Source organism: Pieris brassicae, chromosome 3 (genome assembly GCF_905147105.1).
Source record: "Pieris brassicae chromosome 3, ilPieBrab1.1, whole genome shotgun sequence".
NCBI lineage: Eukaryota > Metazoa > Arthropoda > Insecta > Lepidoptera > Pieridae > Pieris > Pieris brassicae.
The window spans coordinates 19,624,346-19,643,245 of NC_059667.1; the positions used below are offsets into that span (position 1 = coordinate 19,624,346).

General features: G+C 33.9%; 4 protein-coding genes across 4 annotated transcripts; 3 read left to right on the plus strand and 1 right to left on the minus strand.

Annotated features, from left to right (window-relative positions):
- Nucleotides 1-29: 29 nt before the first annotated feature.
- Nucleotides 30-1,435, plus strand: LOC123707520 (peroxisome biogenesis factor 10). The gene has a single exon (XM_045657618.1). It carries the CDS (start codon nt 494-496, stop codon nt 1,313-1,315), a length of 822 nt encoding a protein of 273 aa, XP_045513574.1. The 5' UTR covers nt 30-493; the 3' UTR covers nt 1,316-1,435.
- A 138-nt stretch (nt 1,436-1,573) lies between these two features.
- Nucleotides 1,574-2,453, minus strand: LOC123707521 (peptidyl-prolyl cis-trans isomerase Fkbp12-like). The gene is made up of 3 exons (XM_045657619.1): nt 2,278-2,453; nt 2,048-2,208; nt 1,574-1,935 (listed from the first exon to the last, which is right to left on the minus strand). The coding sequence occupies exons 1-3, from the start codon at nt 2,312-2,314 to the stop codon at nt 1,807-1,809; spliced, it is 327 nt and encodes a 108-aa protein (XP_045513575.1). The 5' UTR covers nt 2,315-2,453; the 3' UTR covers nt 1,574-1,806.
- Nucleotides 2,454-6,001: 3,548 nt separating this feature from the next.
- On the plus strand, nt 6,002-7,704 carry LOC123707049 (MRG/MORF4L-binding protein). Its single transcript, XM_045656819.1, has 5 exons — nt 6,002-6,473; nt 6,576-6,656; nt 6,926-7,030; nt 7,244-7,342; nt 7,450-7,704. The coding sequence occupies exons 1-5, from the start codon at nt 6,119-6,121 to the stop codon at nt 7,536-7,538; spliced, it is 729 nt and encodes a 242-aa protein (XP_045512775.1). The 5' UTR covers nt 6,002-6,118; the 3' UTR covers nt 7,539-7,704.
- Nucleotides 7,705-10,825: 3,121 nt separating this feature from the next.
- On the plus strand, nt 10,826-17,988 carry LOC123707661 (nuclear inhibitor of protein phosphatase 1). Its single transcript, XM_045657920.1, has 9 exons — nt 10,826-11,041; nt 11,383-11,597; nt 11,893-12,001; nt 12,399-12,501; nt 12,906-12,989; nt 13,924-14,134; nt 14,813-14,918; nt 16,545-16,636; nt 17,382-17,988. The coding sequence occupies exons 1-9, from the start codon at nt 11,013-11,015 to the stop codon at nt 17,477-17,479; spliced, it is 1,047 nt and encodes a 348-aa protein (XP_045513876.1). The 5' UTR covers nt 10,826-11,012; the 3' UTR covers nt 17,480-17,988.
- The last annotated feature ends 912 nt before the right edge of the window (nt 17,989-18,900 follow it).

The window sequence follows — 18,900 nt, forward strand, 5'->3', positions numbered from 1 at the left end:
CATTATTTATTTATTCGTTAAAATCGTATCAAATAGGATAACTTTTATATGCTATAGGTATATAAAACTGGTCATTAAAAATTTGCTTACCATCGGACATTATTTTGAAATTATTTAACATATGCGATAATTTTTATCGTATGGTTGGGAACCTAGATTGAAGATTGTAAACCCCTATTATATTCTAAAATGAAATGATTCTATACTCATTATTCTATGACTTGCGGTATAAATGTATAGCTGTGGAATATGGATTGTGGCCCAATCACAATCAGCTGTTCAGCAAAAAATGTTCAACAAAAGTTTGTAAATATAAAATTATATTATTAGTGAACCACTAATATTTTATAAAAATAATCTTTAATTTTATAAAACATTGACATATTGATGATTATATTGATAATCATAAGTGTTGGCTAAGCATAATTGGAATATTTTAACTCAATGCCATTAGTATTCAATATACATAGTATTTAAGGAATCAAAAAATTCGATGGCTTTACCTACCGCGCAGCCTGCTGAGGTACTTCGTGCTTGGCAGAAAGACAATTTATATGAAAAGAATTTATCTGCATCGTTAGCGAAACTACTTTCCTCTCAGCACGCATCCAAGGCTATTCCTATTTCGTTTGTACTCTACAAATCTTTTACAACCCTACGAGAGCTACAAACGCTTGGTGAAGAATATTCTGGTATTGTGCAAGTTGATGACTCCTATCACAAACTACCCACGTTTTGTAACCGCCTCATAAGTATTTTACTGTCAGCCTTCGGTGAGAACATTACACAAAGATTACTTCGTAGTGTAGAGAAGCAAATTGAAATTAACTCATCATTAAGACCAGCAGCACAAAATCTATTTTTAGTGACTTTTAAGGCATTGGGTAATATTTTACCACAAATTGAAAGCATACATAGGGCATTATCTTACATTAATGGTGGTCCACTTGAAATTGGTAAAACATTGACAAGAATAAACTATGTCCATGTTAGACCAGCTGCAGCTGCTTATTATGCACATCTGAGGCTATTAGGTATAGTAACACTGTTGCATGCAGTTATTAGTTGTGGCCAGAATCTATACCAGGCCAAGAAGCACCTTGAGGAGATGGCGGATTTTCCAAATGAAGTGGATAATAGTAGGTCTTGTGTGGCATGCTTAGATGAAATAGTACAACCATGTGTTTTACAATGTGGGCATTTTTTCTGCATGCAATGTTGTTATGGTGCATTAGAAAGTTGTGCTTTATGTAGGACACCATTTTCTAAAAACACTGTTGTACCATTATTGAACTATTGTCCTAGTTTGAACTAGTATACTATTTTTCAGTCTAGTTCCATCTTATGGTCTGTGTTAAAGGTATGAGCATAATATGTTCAATAAGTAAAGTTTATATTATTATATTGTTTTTAAAAATTAAAAAGCATTTAGAACTTCTGATATTGAGTTATTTTTATTTTACAAATTACACATCTTGAATCTCGGAAAAACCTTGATTATGTATTAAATGATGTGCAAAATTCATAATAAAATAAAAACAGATAAAGATTTAAAAAACCAAAGCATTTAACAATTAAAATGTGCACTTAATATGAATAAAAGATTATATTTAGTAAAACTAAATTAAAAATATTTCTTTAACATAGTTAGAGTTAATTTAGTAGTAACACTTATAAAGTAGAATTTTGTACTTATTTTAACATTCTGAGTAACATTTATAGACTAGCTTTTGCAGCACAACTTATTTAAGAAACAAAAATACTGTTTAACAATAAAATAAAATTTACATTAACATTATAAGCAAGCTACTCTACTCTCAAAAGTTCTACATCGAAGATAAGTGTTGCATTGGGTGGAATGACTCCAGGGTGGCCTCGTGAACCATATGCAAAATCAGGAGAGCATGTTAGTGAAGCTCGTTCTCCCACAGACATCTGCAAGAAATACAATCATTTATCAAATATTAAAACATAAATTATCATTCAATTTTATATACGAAAAACAAGTCAAACCTAAGGAAGAAAATATATCAGCATGGACAAATACCTTTGGAATTCCATGATCCCACCCCTTGATAACATCACCTTTCCCTAAAGTAAACTTGAAGGGTTGTCCGCGATCCCTAGAGGAGTCGAATTTTTTGCCATTTTGAAGAGTTCCAGTGTAGTGCACAACTACTGTTTGTCCCGATTTTGGATAAGTGTTGCCTAAAAATTACCAGCAAGGTAAGGCCAATACTAATTATACAATATCATTTTTATTTCAATAGCACCCACCGTCTCCAGGTGAAATAGTTTCCACTTCAACTCCCATGATTTATATATTGTATGTACAAATGTATATAAGATTTTAAGTATGTAATTTTAAAATTTATAATTAGTATTTATGAATATAAGAAGTACTAGGTAGCATGGAGTCATCGACAAACAAAAGTTAAAAACAATTAAGCAACCACAGAAAACTAAGTTTTTACACTTAACAGTAGGGTTGCCACTTTGCGAGTCGCGTCAAAATAAACATATATATATTAGGTCCTTACATATGAAATTGGCGTTTTGTATGGGAGGAACAAAAAGTCGAATATTTTTAAATATAATACATTTAATTAATCAAAGTATAAACCATTGTTTTCTATGCACTTTTGCCATCTCATAGGTAGTTCATTGATTCCTTTTCTAAAAAAACCAGTCGGACGGGAATCAATAAAGTCTGTGAAGGAGATTTGGACTGCCCCATCAGAGTTAATTTTTTTCCCTTGCAAGAAGTTGTCCAAATTTCGAAAAAAAGGTAATCTGTTGGAGCAAGGTCCGGGGAGTACGGAGGATGTCTTAGACATTCCAATTAAAGCTCTTCTAATTTGGTAGCCGTCTGTTGTGCAGTGTGTGGTCTAGCGTTGTCGTGAAGTAGCAGTGGCGTGGAGCGATTGACCAGCCTAGGTTGTTTAGCCGCTAGCTTTTCCATCATGGTTTGCAATTGCAGACAATAGACATCAGCCGTAATAGTCTGGCCAGATTTGAGAAAACTGCAATGAACAATACCGGCACTAGTCCACCAAATGCTTACAAGTAACTTTTTTGGGGTTAATTTTCGCTTGGGGCAGGATTTGGCTGGCTGGCCAGGATCCAACTATTGCGCTGAGCGCTTCCGATTATCGTAAATAATCCATTTTTCATCACAGGTAATTTTTCGGTTTAAAATACCTTCATTATTGTGCCGGTTCAGTAATGTAATACAGCAGTCGACGCGCGTTTGCCGCCGGTTTGCTTCAGTCAATTCGTGAGGTACCCACCTTTCAAGCTTTTTAATCTTCCCAATTTGCTTGAAGTGAATTAAAACAGTTTTATCACTAACACCGCAGCCTGCAGCTAACTCGGACGTGGTTTGCGATGGATCCGCTTCCACAATAGCCTTCAATACTTCATTATCAACTTGGGTCTCAGCCCGTCTCCGGGGCTTGTGCTGCAGGTCGAAATTTCCAGAACGAAAACGTTGGAACCAAAAACGAACTGTGTTTTCTTTTGCAACGTGACCGCCATACACATAATTCACCCTTCGAGTCGTTTCCGCAGCACTAGAGCCACGGCGGAACTCGTACTCGTAAATAATGCGATACTTTAAGTTTTCCATTTTGTGAAGTGAGTGACGCAAACAGAAAAAAACAAATGAATGACAGTCATCGAAGCACAAATACATGAGTAAGTAGCTGTACAAATTTGAATTTGAAATTTCTAACCAAAGAGGAGGTATTTGAGGTCAAAGTGGCTAGTACGACAAAACGCCAATTTCATATGTAAGGACCTAATAATATATATTATCCTTATAGTCCATGCGCTAGAGGTAGTTGAGTATACAAAATCCGAGTGACGGCAACTATGATCGAAATTCGAATTCTTATACCTGAGACCCTAAATAATGACAAAACACATCTTGCCAGCAGCTGTAATGGTCCCCTACCGGCTCCCCCTCCCTTCATATCCCCTCTTCGCCCATGCAGTAAGCATAGCGCGCGTACGCGTTTAGTGTTTCTACTTTCTACATTTATCGATGTAAAGACGTTACTTTGTTAAGTCGTGCTTTTGTATCTACATATAAAATAATAGTATTTTGTATCTGTTTAAAGTGTACTGTATTGAAAAACGTTAGAAATGGTTAATTTAAAAAGAAAAAATCCTAATGAATTATTTTGCGATAATTCAAATGGCTTAGTGAAAGAACCAAGGTCAATGACGCTGCTTAATATTAATGAATCAGCAAATAGAAGAAAAGTCAGCATTAGTGAGAAGTTTTCAAAACTATATGACCCAGACTGCAATAGCATTGCGTCAATAATTATTATTATTTATGTGATGAAAATTTGGTTTAAATGTTATTAGACAATGGAAAATTGTGAGAAACATGGAAGATTTTTCTGCAAGCTTTGTTTAATGCAAAAAAACAATAGTTTAGCGCGAACTATTATAAAAGAGTACATTATTTTTTATTTTATGGCATATTTTTATAGTAAATAAGTTCAATACGTTTGGTGATTTTGCTGAAGCTTTCTTCAAAACAATTATGGATTTTTTCTTTACCTGGCGTTTAGAGATGTAATATTTGAGAGATATGATGATATTTCTATAAAAAATTTGGAGCATGAGACATATCATAATTTCCAACCATTCAACAAATATGTTGATTGTAAAGCTTTTCTTACTAACGCTCATAATAAATTGTAACTCGTTCAATTTATGTAAGGATCTTAAATTGGTGAGGTACTTGAATTACAATCAAACTATTCAGAAAGTGATTCTAAAATGTTCGTCAATATATTCCACGCAGTAAGGATTCAATCTACTCATATTATCATAATTAGCGCTGATATATATGTATTTGTCTTGGCAGTTTATTACTGGAAAAACTTAGCAAATATTCTGTGTCTTGGTCTATGGTTTGACGGTTCTCACACAAAGAAATGTTTTCTAGGATGTCATTTGGCTGCTGAATCTCAAAGTGAAAGCTGTAAGTGGTTGTGAATGTGACTCTACTAGTAGATTTGGTAGTAAAATGCAATGGTTGAAAGCTGTATATGAATTTTTTTTTTACAAACAGCTCTCAGTATTTGCAACAAAATCAGAATTGTTTTGTATTTCAATATATAAATGCATCAATTTATTACTTTCATTTTCGTTTTTTTTTATTTAAGAATCCATCCTCCCTTTTACCATTAGAACAAACTATAAATTATTATGGAAATAATCATTAAAATGACTTTATATCATGTACTGACATTCCCTTTACGAATAAGAGAAGAGGGGTATAAACATGGACAGGCAACATCCACATTATTATTCCTTGAAATTTTCTTCACTTAAATCCGTTGGCGAAATTCGACACACACATTATACATACTCACTTACCTCTAGCGCCCGGTCTATTAGTATATTTTACAAAATTCAATGTCGTTTCATAGACCATAAATAAAAATCTATTTATCATTTTGGTGCCATACCAAAACGAAAAAATATCATGCATGTTTTATAATAGTAAGTAAAGATTTGAGACCATTCGCACTGTGTTACAAAAAGACAGTCGATTCAGTCGATATTTTTTTATTATTTCATTATAGATATTTGTTTTGTAATTGTATAGATTACTTGTAATATCATTTTATTAATTTGATTTGGTTATGCACTTTACCCTTAGTACATATATTTCTTTTTCCGTACTAGGGTTGCCAGGAAGAGAGGATTTGTAGGCAATAAGGCTACCCGTTGTAATTATTTAAAAAGTGAGACATTTAAAATTTAAATGTGATCAAGATTAAAAAACACTTCTTGTCTTATTTTATGTTTACACACTTATGAATAATTTCATCAACTAATTGCGGTGTTACGGAAATGGGAACACCTTCGTTAATAAAAGTAGTCTTTCTAGTCTATGCATATTTAGTCTGTTCTGTTGAATTTGTATGAATTATTGTAAATTGATTGTTTTTTGTTATTATAATTTTTCTAATGTCTACTACACTTTCGTTTAGTTATAATATAATAATAAATAATGTATTATAACAGTATAAGAGTGTGAATTTAGAATACGATAATACAATACAAGGAAAACGCTAGACTATTAAAATAAACTATGGTTTCTAGTGAAGAAGAAACTTCTGAAACTAAAGTCGCAGACACTTTAGACTGGGACGTCGATATGGAAATTCAATTATTTTATGCAATGGCTAATCATAAGCCTGTGGGTATAAATAAGCATTTTCAAATGGCGTGTATTCGGGAGAAACTTTCAAACTCTATAACTAAGGAAATATCAACGCAAGATATTTGGAAGCATTTAGAAACGCTTTACGATACATCTATGTTAGATGAAACAGAGCCCATACCATTTCCAAATCAAGAAGTACCTTTTAGCTTATCTGAGGGTGAATTTGGTGCTTTGTTGAAGCAAAAATGTAGAGATGTTATTTTGGGGGATGATAGTGATGGTGTGTAGAAACATCCGTAATATCTTTAATATTTTAATTGAGGAATCATTTGTTGTTTAGGAATAAAGGATTATGCATGTTAATCTCATTGTGATCTTTCAGATGGAAGAAGCCCTTCACCAAAGCCAGCCCCTAGAAGCAATTCTCGAGGAACTGCATCAAGAGATAGTACTGCATCTAAAGGTATTGTACTATTTATTTTTGTATCTATCAATGGATCATGATTTGTGGTGCAATATAAAGAATGAAAATCCAGTTGATATTGAAACTACTTTTGGCTAGTATAATTATTCCTTTATTAAAGAATGATTAAGGCTATCAAAAATATAAATATCTATGACTCAATTTGAGTGTTTTTTTTCTTCTATCAAATAGAGACAAGCTATTCAATAGAAAAAAAACACACAAAGCTTCTCTGCATTAAAATAACTGACATTAATGTAAAATTTAAGGTCGTAAAGATAGTATTGGTGCTCTTGCTACTAAGACAAGGAAGGAGAGTGGAAGTTCACATGCATCAACAGACACACCTAGTATAAAGTCAGAAAAAGATTATGGTAATTTAATACATTATATATTATGAACTTTTAAATAACTATATTCTTATATATAAGACTGTTAAAATAATATTTCTCTGCCCTAGATGGGTGGGATAAATATGGTTTATCTTTGTTTTATAGAGCAGTATGCATTAGCTTAATATTAGAATTAGACAAACTGCTCTAGTGGTTACAAACTTTAAATGAACAATGTACTATTTTTTATTTCAGATAGGAGAAGAGATTCACGCGATTCAAATGCGTCCGGTCCACGCGATAGCTCTTCAAGCAGAAAATCGTCTTCACAGAAAAGAGTCAGCTCCATTGCAGGTAATTAAAAACAATCTTATTTATATAGATTGTTCATTTATGTAACAGATGTTTAGTATATCATTTCCACTTTTACTGCATGTCATTGCATTTTATTTATTTTTTAGATGAAGACAGCAACACACGTCGAGCTCGGCGGCGTCCAAACACTTCGACGCCACCTTCTAGCATACCAACCAAGCGCCGGCGTATGTGACAAACACATAAACACTCATATCATCAATTTTTCTGACACTCGCACACGCGCAGGCAGCCTTGCGCATCTTGGAAAATCTCAGCTGTCAGAATATTCTTCTCATAGGTGTTTGCAGATAATTGCATTTTTAAATAATGTAAGGATAAGTAATAAAAAAATATTTAAAGTAAAATGTTGTTTATCTCTTTATTTATGCATGAGTTATCCCGAAAGTCATATATGCGCATAACATTTGCAGTAAACGTACATACAAAAAATATAAAGTGTTATTATGGTTTTTCTAACAGGAAACATTTTAGTGGCTGTTGCCAGTTAGCAGTCCTAAGTTATGAAGTTGGTGGAATATAGTATACCCAAGAGCATTACGTAATAATAGGGTGTTAGGGCTGGCAAAATGCCACGGGCCCCTGCCCAAGAGGCTGCGAGTTAAAAAAAAATTAATTTTTATTTCTTATTAATTATTTTTTATTTATTATTAATTTTATTTACCTCTCGTGCTATTAATGTTAGTGACATGTTTGACAATCTAGCCGCAGAATTTTTCCAGCTGCGATCTGTGCTTAAACGACATGTCGGATTGCCCATCCCGGGATACCCACATGCCAGTCTCGAGCACCAGACCTGGCCCTTTCAAAACCATCATGCACCATTTGGTCGGTTCTGTCGTCAGAGTCACACTTGTCATCCGTTTGAGTCTGTGTAAATAATGTCCAAAAGCCTCGTAGCTAGTCAGGATCTGGGCCATGTGGGTTGCAAAATGCCTTGTATTGATTTGTTTGTATGCCGCATTTGCATCTTTAAAAATATTTTTGTGACAGATACTGTTTCGTCCCCCACATAGCTCTCCTTCCAGGTGTCTAATTCTAATACAAGTAGCGGCACGAAACTCTAGCGCTGACCGTTATTGCGCAGAAGCAAAAAATAAGGTACCTGAGGGGGGCTAGCGGAATGAAGAGCGGGCGCGCGTAGCGTCGATTGGCTCTCCAGTCGCATTTCGTCCCCCGCACCGATACGACTCCCCGCGCACATCCCGTGTACAGTCGCGTCATTAATATTATTGTTACTGTTGTTACGTTTTGTTGGTTTTTGTTACGTTTGAATTTGTTAGTGTTTTGTTGTTTGTTTGTGACTTTAAAGTGAATATGCCTAGAACAAATACTGTTTTGAAAAGACAAGCCAGGAAAATGGTTTATGACGTGAATTGTTTTTTTAAAAAGAGAATCTAACGAATTAATTGATTCTTTGAAACAAATCCAAAGTGAGATTGACGAAGCTACAAATACTTTGTTCAGTCATTCGGACAGCAACATTGTAAATTTGAGCCAGATAAAATAAACTGCCGAAATCATTAAGGCAGGAAACATAAAATTTAATAGTATAATCAGCGAATTAGGTGAAATCCAAAAAAGGACTGCGGAGTCAACAAAAACGTCAATTGCAACGGTAAGAAACATCTCCAATCAAGCCAAAAGTTCTGACCTGATCACAGTGTTCAGAACACCTGGCAAAAAACGTTCCAGAACAAAACCGGTCACAAATATCGATAACTTCGACCAAGGAGTAATAAAGAGAACCATTCATAACTTTCACAAGACAAATAATGAACTTCCTACCATCGGAAAGCTTAAAAAGCAGCTAGAAGATGACATAAGTTTCAAAGGTTCAGAACGAAGTCTTCAGCGAATAGTTAAGAGTTTGGGATTTCGGAAACCGAAAACAACCGGAAAGTGCTGATTGAGACTTCTAATATACGTTTGCAACGTATCGAATATTTAAGGAAAATAAAGCAATATCGCCAAGAGGGAAAGCCTATTGTTTATACAGACGAATCTTACGTAGATTCATCGCACTCTTCTTCAAAACCTGATACTGAGTTTATACCTAATGCGTTGCTGACTGTTAAAGCTGGTACCAAATCAGGTCATTTAAATCATTTTCGATTGATCGAATCCTAGCTGAACGAGGTCATCAGGTACTGAGACTACCACCATACCACCCCGACCTAAATCCAATGGAAATGGCATGGTCGGATATTAAACAATATGTAGGCAGCAAAAATATAAAATGGAGTGTCAGTAAATGTATAGACCTAATACAAGAAAAGGTTTTACTAATGGGTACATGGGATTGGCAAAAGTTGTGTAAAAAGGTGAAGGATATGCAAAGTCGTGGATTTGGTAACAGAACAATTCATTATTCATGTCGATGGAGATAGTTCTGAGGATAGCAATGAAGATGACGCTAGTGCCGACGAATGAAGCAGTCCTGAGCCCGGGCCCTCAGTAAGCAAAAGGCCTTGTCGCGGGACCATTGAAGGCGTGATACCGTTCTCTGATTCAGATTAATAAAAGATTACAAATTAAAAGACAATGTTTTTATTTTTCTACATCCCATAAACTTGTTAAAATATTTATTATTATTATTAAATACTTTTTTGGAAATACGTTCTATGTACAGACACTTTTTTACTGTCTTATTATATCTTATAGATAGGTAATATTACTTATATGCGCAACAGCAATCATGCGTAGCAGCTATCCTTCACATTTCGTCTAGCTTAATATCGTTATTTAGGTAATCATTAATCAAAGTGGCATATAATGTATTGCGTGCGCGACAGTACACATGCGCAGCAATCCCCTCCACGTATCGGCCAGCGCTAGACTTACGTGCCGCTGCCTATAACTTGAGATATAAACTTTATTAACTTGAGATATAAACTTTATTAACTTGAGCTATAAACTTTATCAACTTGAGCAATAAACTTAATTGACTTGAGATATAAACTTTATTAGATTGAGATATAAACATGATTAACTTGAGATATAAACTTTATTAGATTGAGAAATAAACTTTGTTAGATTGAGCTATAAACTTTATTAACTAGAGATATAAACTTTATCAATATGAGCAATAAACTTAATCAAATTGAGATATAACCTTTATCAACTTGAGATATAAACTTTATTAACTTAAGATATAAATTTTATCACCTTGAGATACAGTGGCGTTACAATAGGTTGGCAGATAAAAGATTATGGTATTTCAATGACATGAGCTAACGTTTTGTCACGTGATCATTCTTCTCTCGTACTCTGCAACTTCCAATACCGATAGCGATGCCGATCCAGACGTTTTTGTATGCAATTTTAATGGTGTCCTACCATGCCCACTGGTTTTCGCATTTTAATGTGGTGTCTAAGGTTACTAATTATGTATCACACATAAAATAACAACATCTGTAGCCAGATTCAGCTTTTCTGTTAGGAATATTGATAAATGACATTTGATCACTGGTCTTTTATTCATTCACTCAGTATTCTGTGGTTTTAAATTTCAATATTCAATAAATAAAAAATGGTAGGGTGTTGAGAGGTTGATAAGTTTGTGTTTTAGCTACTGAATTAAAGTTTGGTTTCAATAATTCTAATAACATCTGAGATAAGTTTCAGAGTAAGAGATTTATATTGTGAAATGGCAAATCATTATGAGGTGCCCAGTTGGTGAGTATTAAGTATAATAAATTTCGCCGACATTCCAACCTATTCCAATCCTATTTTGCATCAATACTAATAAATTTTAGTAATTTAATTATTTTAGTTATTATTGGAGAGACTTAAACATAAGTTTTATTATTATTTAGCTCTAACCACATAGGAATTCATTTACTGAGTTTCTTATCTCTACTACTTTAACCTAGGTTTCATGAAATGTTGTACACCCATACTTGCTGAGATGCACCCATACTTATTGGAAAAAATGTCTTGTAAAATGTATATAAGATTATTAAGTTTACAGTTATAAATGAACTTTGTTTTTATCTTGTACTTAAATATTATTATAGGGCAGGTAAACCACCAACAGGCCTTCATTTAGATGTTTTAAAAGGTGATAAGTTGATTCAGAAACTTATGCTTGATGAGAAGAAATGCTACCTCTTTGGAAGAAACCCTCAAATGAATGACTTTTGCATTGACCATGCAAGTTGTTCAAGGGTTCATGCAGCTTTTGTATATCATAAAAACTTAAATAGAGCATTTTTGGTGGATTTGGGAAGTAGTAAGTAGAAATTTAAAGTAAATATGCACTTTTACAGGTTTGAAAGAATTTACATAAAACTGTTTTATCCTAACATTTATCCATAAATGTATAATTAAATAATGAGAAAACTAGTATACCTATGACCTTAAAATCAAAGAAGTGTGACACAGACGGATCACATATAAAGAAAAATTATTAATGAAATGGTTACAGGTAGCTAAGTACAAGACTATGGGACAAGTAATGTAGGATTTTAATATTCTCTTATTGTATTATATGGTAATGTTTGCAAATTTTGAATTATAATTTCTAGCACATGGTACATTTATTGGTAAAATGCGATTGGAGCCAAATAAGCCAACACAATTACCTATTGACTCAAATTTTCACTTTGGTGCATCAACAAGGAATTATATTATAAGGTACTTAAAATGTTTTCATTGGCATAACTAATCTGTAAATACATCATTGTGCTCATTACAAAACTAACTTATTTTCTCAGGTATCAATGAAGTTTCTGTATACATTCCATGTGGGGTATAAGGGAATATGTGTACTAAAATAATAATGTCATTGCCTATTGACAATGAGCATAAAGCTTTTGTGTGTTTATCTATAAATTAATGATCATGGTCTTTAACTTCAAAATCCATCAATTGAACCACTAGATCAATATTGTTTTAGGTACTTAGCACGAAGGGCTGATCAAAAATTATCCTATCTCAAAAATGATTACTGAAACAGATGCAGCTAAATGTCAACCCCAGTAAACTACACCATGCTCGGTATTGAATATATATGAATGTAATTATTTTTCAGGGAAAGACCAACTGGTAATTCTAGAGGTATCATGGAGGAATTGCCCAATACAGAAACAGAAGGTGCTTTATTAGGGCTTCCAGAGACACAGACTGAATTAGATGTAAGTACATTTTATTAATTACATAAAAATAAGATTTATTATATTTAGTCTGCAAACACATCATTTGCTACCTTTCTTTTCCAAAATTAAATTTATTAAGCTATGTAGTAAGTTCAAAATTTTCAAATACTTATAAATAAGTTAAATTTTTAATTATTAATTGTGGGTAGGTGGGATGACTGACAATGATTTTGACTTTGAATTTCAGTAAAGTTATAAGTCAAAATAGATGCCACAGATGAACCTATTATGTATTTATAAAAACTAAGCATATTAGCAAACATAGGATGGCTGAGGTTAAAATGTTGCAATGTTAAAAAATAAATCAGTCTAGATTATTTTTTTATTCATATGCGGGTTTGAACCCAGTAAATTTTTTAAATACATGTACCATTTTATTGTAGAACTTAACAGAATTCAACACTGCTCACAACAGAAGGATCTCTATGTTGGGAATCCCGACGAACGACGACGCAGACGTAATAAAGGTAATATATTTTCATTATATTACGTACGCTAGCTATTCCCTAGCACTTACCTAACACTACTTACGCTATCATGACTCTGAGGTTTCTAAAAACTAACACAGACACAGCGCGCGCTTATAACAAAACACCAATTTGTACACAATACACAACTGATACGATTTGTGTTTGATTAGATATAACACTAAGACTACTTTTTCTTAAAAAAACATTATAATCATGCACCATGTATCACAGAAAAGTTGTAATCTAATTACCTACAACACAGGGTCTCCCTAGTGTATAGTGCTATATATACTAGCGATAGATGATTTTTGACACAAGCATATTTCTGTCATGAATAAAGTTTTTATTATTATTATTATTAAATTGACAAATTTTTTGGTGTTATATATAATTAAATATTTTTGTAAGTTAAATTATATGTTGCTTCAATGAAACAAAAAAACTGTTCTATGCCTGCCTAGAATATGGTGAGTTGACTGAAACATATTTTTAGGTAAAAAGAGTAGTATAAGAAATAGTTTCAAGTATTTGGTGATTCTGGAATAAGTGTACATTAAAATTTTGCTTATGGATATTATTACAATGACAATTTTATAACTACCTTCATAATTTTGGCGTGGAAGACAGTTATTTGTTTCTTATTTATTCAAACTTAATATAATAAAGGTGACATATTTAGAATAATATATTATGAAAATTCTAATGTAAATTTATTTCATAAATTTTTACACATTACATATAACCACCTATTGTTAAAAATACTAGTAGACTTATATTGTTTAAGGTAATGTTATCTGTAACTGCACTTCTGCTTGCCATATTTTATTTTTCCTTAAGGTTGTGGCCCTTTTTATTACTTAAGTGTCTCTCTCTCTCATTGTACTGATATTGTAATGGAACAAAGTATTCAATAAACAAAATTAAATTTCAGCCTCCAACTGGTACGAAGCGGGCATCAACAATGCCAAGTGGCGCTCCTAAGAAGCAGAAACGGAATGTGTCATTCAATGAAGAGGTGGATATAATAAATCCAGAAGACATCGATCCTTCAGTGGGTCGCTTTAGGAATCTGGTGCGGTCAACTATTGTACCCAATTCCAGTGTACCATCAAAGAAGATCAAACTACACAATCCCGATGAAAGTAAGTTTCAAGAGAAAAATTTTGTTTAGTTACACACTAATTATAAATAATAATAAAGAAGAGACCTTGGGAATAAGTGATTGTTAACTAGCGCTGGTACTCTGCTACTCCCAATAGCGAAGGCGATTTCACCTTTTGTACCACGCGAGCTTAAGTATCAGCACTGCCAGAACACTTTATCAAAATTAAGATATAAAACCGTCTGGTTTAATGTTGCTATCAAGCAAGCTTCAAAGGGGGTGAGGGGAACAGGCAGGAACCTCACCCACGGTTAAGTGATACTCAATGCGAAAGGGCTCGCGTATGCGTTGCCGGCCTTTTAAGAAATGATGCGCTCTTTTCTTGATGGAACTCGAATTTGTTCGGATATATCGTTTTTTAAGGCGCTCGGTTGTAGAAGGATGATGGACTGTATTCTACCCTGATCTCCGATGATGAAACTCAGTTACAAAGTGTCTTTTTTTTAAACTTCTCTTAGAAATAAAAAAAAACAAATGAGGCTCACATATAGATGTGATTTTAAGCGACTTTTCTAGTATGATTTATTATTATATAAATATTTGCTAAAACTACAAATAATGGCAGAAATTATTTGGTCCAGCACGACATACATAAGAGAAAGTGTTCATTTTTTCTTTTTGACATAAATCTCTCTATAAACTAATATTGAATTTTCAGTTCACATACACCACTCCCTTCGCCTGCAAGAAATATCTCGCAGCACCAACTTGTACTCGGACTTGCCGGCGCCAGCGTCGTCGCCATTCAGCCTTATTGGAGCCAGGTTAGTTTTACGAGATGACATTTTGTACAAGGGGGCGAGACTCCCCGTATGCAACAGACTTTTGACATAGGCTAGTCGTACGTAGCACTAGGCTCCTTCCGTTACGTATATTAGGGGCCGTTCAAGTATTACGTACGCACTATATGGGGGGGGGGAGGTTTTTGATTTTATTATTGCGTCAACAGAAATTATTTACTTTTTTATAACATATTACCTACACATTGTCTATGCTTGAAAACAAAAAAATTATACGATTATGTACTATTATTTGAGAGAGCTTTACTTACTTCTGCTTCTGCAGTAAATCTAATTAAAAGGCCAGCAACGCACTCGCGAGCCCTCTGGCATTGAGAGTGTCCATGGGCGGCGATATGACTTAAGGCTGCTCAGGTCTTACAAAAAAAAAATCTGCTTACGTAATACCTGAACGGTATTTAGCTAAATATTTTATATCATAGACATTTTGAGTGATTTCGTGACGATGAATCGATTGTAGAAACAGAAGACATCACCAGAAAATACTTTGTTCCCAAATCAAATGGTTTGACTTGTAAATTTTTGGACACATGGAGCGGTGTCCTTTGTTTAGGTCCCGGTAAACTCTTTTTAGGTCTGGGCCTCAGATTTCATGATCATTTGTTAATCTAATACCCAAGTAGATGATAAGCCTTCTGTGCCTGTTATTTTTTTCAAAACTCATACTCAGATGCAAGTGTTGATCCGAACAACTCCTCTGAAAACTCTCGGAGCGAGGAAGCGTCTTGTCTTGCCTTGTTGGGCACACCAAGCTCTTGGAGTTTTCCCTCCAAATGACCGCAAAATTGAACGTCGTTCGTAACGTCAACGCCAAATATTCGCTTTAAGAAGTGTGTCTTCGAAAAGAGGAGTTGTGACAAAGGTTGTTTTTTTTAACGGAAAACGCGCAATCTTGTTTTTTCTTGGGGATCTATATTGGATTAGATATAGACTACACGTAGAACCGCTTTATGCCACACCAGATCGAAGGCTTTCGCTATATCCAAATTAACCGCTAGCGCTTCTCCCTTGGACTCAATTGTCTTTACCCATGTGTAAGCTATAAGAGAAGTTCACCAGCTGAACAACCACGACGAAAGTTGTACTGATTATCGCTAATCAGCTGGTGGCCCTCTAGATACCTCAGGAGCTGGCCATTCATAATGGATTCCATTATTTTGGAGAAAACGGAGGTTATAACCTGTTCTCCAATTGGGCGATAGTTAGACAGATCAGAGCGATCGCCCTAATAGGGTATCGCATGTATCGAAGCGGTCTTCCAGTACTGTCAGAGAGTGCCCAGCGAGTACAGGTATCGGAAAAGGTCCGTTAGGACCGGAGCCAACTCAGGAACCGCTCGACCTATAAATGTCCAAGGAATGTAGTGCTATGTGGACAGTATGTTGCTAGAATACGATTTCTGACATCGAAGAATCACACAGCGAAATGGTCGATGATTTTCATCGGTCATCCAAATCTGGACGCGGAGTTGGACGCGAATAGGCAGCCAGCCCAAAAGGTCGTTCTCTTTCGCGGTGTTGTCCAGCGAGTCATCGTCCTTCAATTTATTATTATTATAGTTTTTGGATAATAAATAACGGTACTTTGTAGGTTGGGTATATCGTTACCAAATCCAGCTCCAGATGTGGAACTGGAAGGCCCCGAGCCGCATCTCAGCGTACATCCGCCGCTGCCAAATTCAGGTAAGATTTTAGCTTCATAGTGTGGAATTGTTTTCGTGATTTTTTGAGCTACAATTTACAGTTAATACAGTTAAAATTGCTGATAAGAGTTTGGTATTTTTACATTTTTTTTGTTAATTAATAGCTGTTTTTCTAAGGAAGTTGTTTAGTATAGTTTATTGGAACAGTCTCGTTTCTAAATACAGTTCTTTGGATCGCTTAGATAAATGCGCAAGTTTCAGGAACATCTTTTAGCTGCCTAATTTTATGCCCGTTAAAAAGAGTCTATTTTTTATTTGGACCACAAATTTACCATAAACACAATAGCCAATAGCAACAAATAGCCATACATATAAAATATTAAAATAGTATATTCCGTTTTTTATACAAAAGTTTTTTTTTATATTTTTATAGCAAGAAAACTAATTATAAAAGAAATTAATAATTTAAATTAAGACTTGAATTATCAGTATTTTCGTCATTATAACATTAACATTTGCCTTTCAAATAAATATGTTTGAAACATAAAATATACATATTCTAAAGGTTTTAGCGGTTCTTGTAGAATGTCTAACGAAAGCCTAAACGATACTACGTTGCGTTCGATTGTGATTGGCCACGCGTTGACACGCGACATGCTACGTCATAATACATTTGACCAATCACAGCCGACGTTTCCAGTTTAGTCTAACATTTACATTCTCGCCACCCTATTTTAATTATTTTTTTATATTTAACATTTAATTAATAAAATTCTGCAATTTAGCACCCGAAGAGTCAGCACCATCGTCAAACGAGCCCAAAAGGAAGAAATACGCAAAAGAAGCATGGCCCGGACGGAAACCGGGACTTATATCTGTGTGAGGGTAGTTTTTATGTGGACTTTGGACTCGTAATTTTAATTCTACCGCCTCCAATGGAATGTGTGGTCCCTGGTATTCGTGGGAATGTAAAAACTATTTTATATATTGCATATTACATGGTTTTCTTAATAAATGCAATTTTTTATGTCGTCAATTAAAATTCAGCATGTGAAATTCACCGGCTTGATTCTAGTATTTTAGCGATAGGATTTTTCTAGAAAAATTTTATCTTTTCACCACAGTAGGCTTATATTTTCGTTTATCCTTATGAAGTAAGCATTGCGTAATATGTATATAGTGAATATCATAATATTGTATGTTTAATTTGATTTTAACTAGAGTGATCTTTCGTCTCTTTCTATAATTATGTGTTTACGTTGTAAGGAAAAGAGACAAATACAGTTTGTGAAATTAGACTGTTTTGTTTTTTTATGACTAATGAAAATATGTACAAATTTTTACCTTTGCAATCCTATCGATTTAAATTATAAGAATTGAAGTGTTCTTTTATGTGGGTTAAGATAGTAATTAAATTCTAATTAATATTAAGTGCTGTGAATTTTGTACAATAAATGTAAAAATTCTTATTGTATTTTTATTTTTGTGCATATTGGTACCTTTTGTAAATCTTGGATCTGTTTTTGTTTTATTTTTCCTTTATTAGTAGAATATTTATCCCTACCTTCGTTGATTTTACATAGAACAATTATAAAATTAATAAATAAAGCACGTATGTACATAGACTCTCATACAAATTTATGAGGATAATTTGTTATTTCAATATTTTATGTAGTTATTGATTTTAACAATATGTAGTTATTGATTTTAGCAGCGAGCAGGGTTGGCCTAGTGGATTCTCATCCCTGAGGTCGTAGGTTCGATCCCTAGCTGTGCACCAATGGACTTTCTATGTGCGCATTTAACACGCGCTCAAGAAGGAAAACATTGTGAGGAAACCGGCTGGCCTTAGACCCAAAAAGTCGACGTGCCTCAGGCACAAAGGCGGATTACCTGCTTGATAGACGGAACTCTGAGAACTCTACAGAATTCTGAAACCCAGACCTAAACAGGTATTATTTTATTTTTTCAGTAATTAATTAAAAATGAATAAATACAGTTAAGTAAGAGACGTTAAAGATTCATGGCTCTACTCTGGCGTGATATGAAAGTCTATAATAATACTCTGTGGATATTAGTTTCTAAAAAAAAATAGACATGAATCGATATTTTTTGTTTAAATGAATTGGTCTACTAAAACAGGATAAAATATGTTTAGTACCAAAAGGAAATTATTTATTGTTAAAATTTTAAAAATTGTCTGATTAAATTTATGTTCCTGCCAGATTAAAACCAGTGATATTATCCCTCTCTTGGTTTACTCGAGTACTTCACATTAAAATATCTTGAAACGTAGATAAGTAA

Excerpts from the sequence above, each read along its gene's own strand:
- LOC123707520 (XM_045657618.1), top strand. The coding sequence starts at position 494 with ATGGCTTTACCTACCGCGCAGCCTGCTGAGGTACTTCGTGCTTGGCAG.
- LOC123707521 (XM_045657619.1), bottom strand. The coding sequence starts at position 2,314 with ATGGGAGTTGAAGTGGAAACTATTTCACCTGGAGACG. Across the intron at positions 2,209-2,277 it reads AACTATTTCACCTGGAGACG|GCAACACTTATCCAAAATCG; the intron begins GTGGGTGCTATT and ends GGTAATTTTTAG. Across the intron at positions 1,936-2,047 it reads GGGATCATGGAATTCCAAAG|ATGTCTGTGGGAGAACGAGC; the intron begins GTATTTGTCCAT and ends TATTTCTTGCAG.
- LOC123707049 (XM_045656819.1), top strand. The coding sequence starts at position 6,119 with ATGGTTTCTAGTGAAGAAGAAACTTCTGAAACTAAAGTCGCAGACACT. Across the intron at positions 6,657-6,925 it reads AGATAGTACTGCATCTAAAG|GTCGTAAAGATAGTATTGGT; the intron begins GTATTGTACTAT and ends GTAAAATTTAAG. Across the intron at positions 7,031-7,243 it reads AAAGTCAGAAAAAGATTATG|ATAGGAGAAGAGATTCACGC; the intron begins GTAATTTAATAC and ends TTTTTATTTCAG.
- LOC123707661 (XM_045657920.1), top strand. The coding sequence starts at position 11,013 with ATGGCAAATCATTATGAGGTGCCCAGTTG. Across the intron at positions 12,002-12,398 it reads ACAAGGAATTATATTATAAG|GGAAAGACCAACTGGTAATT; the intron begins GTACTTAAAATG and ends ATTATTTTTCAG. Across the intron at positions 16,637-17,381 it reads TCCGCCGCTGCCAAATTCAG|CACCCGAAGAGTCAGCACCA; the intron begins GTAAGATTTTAG and ends TCTGCAATTTAG.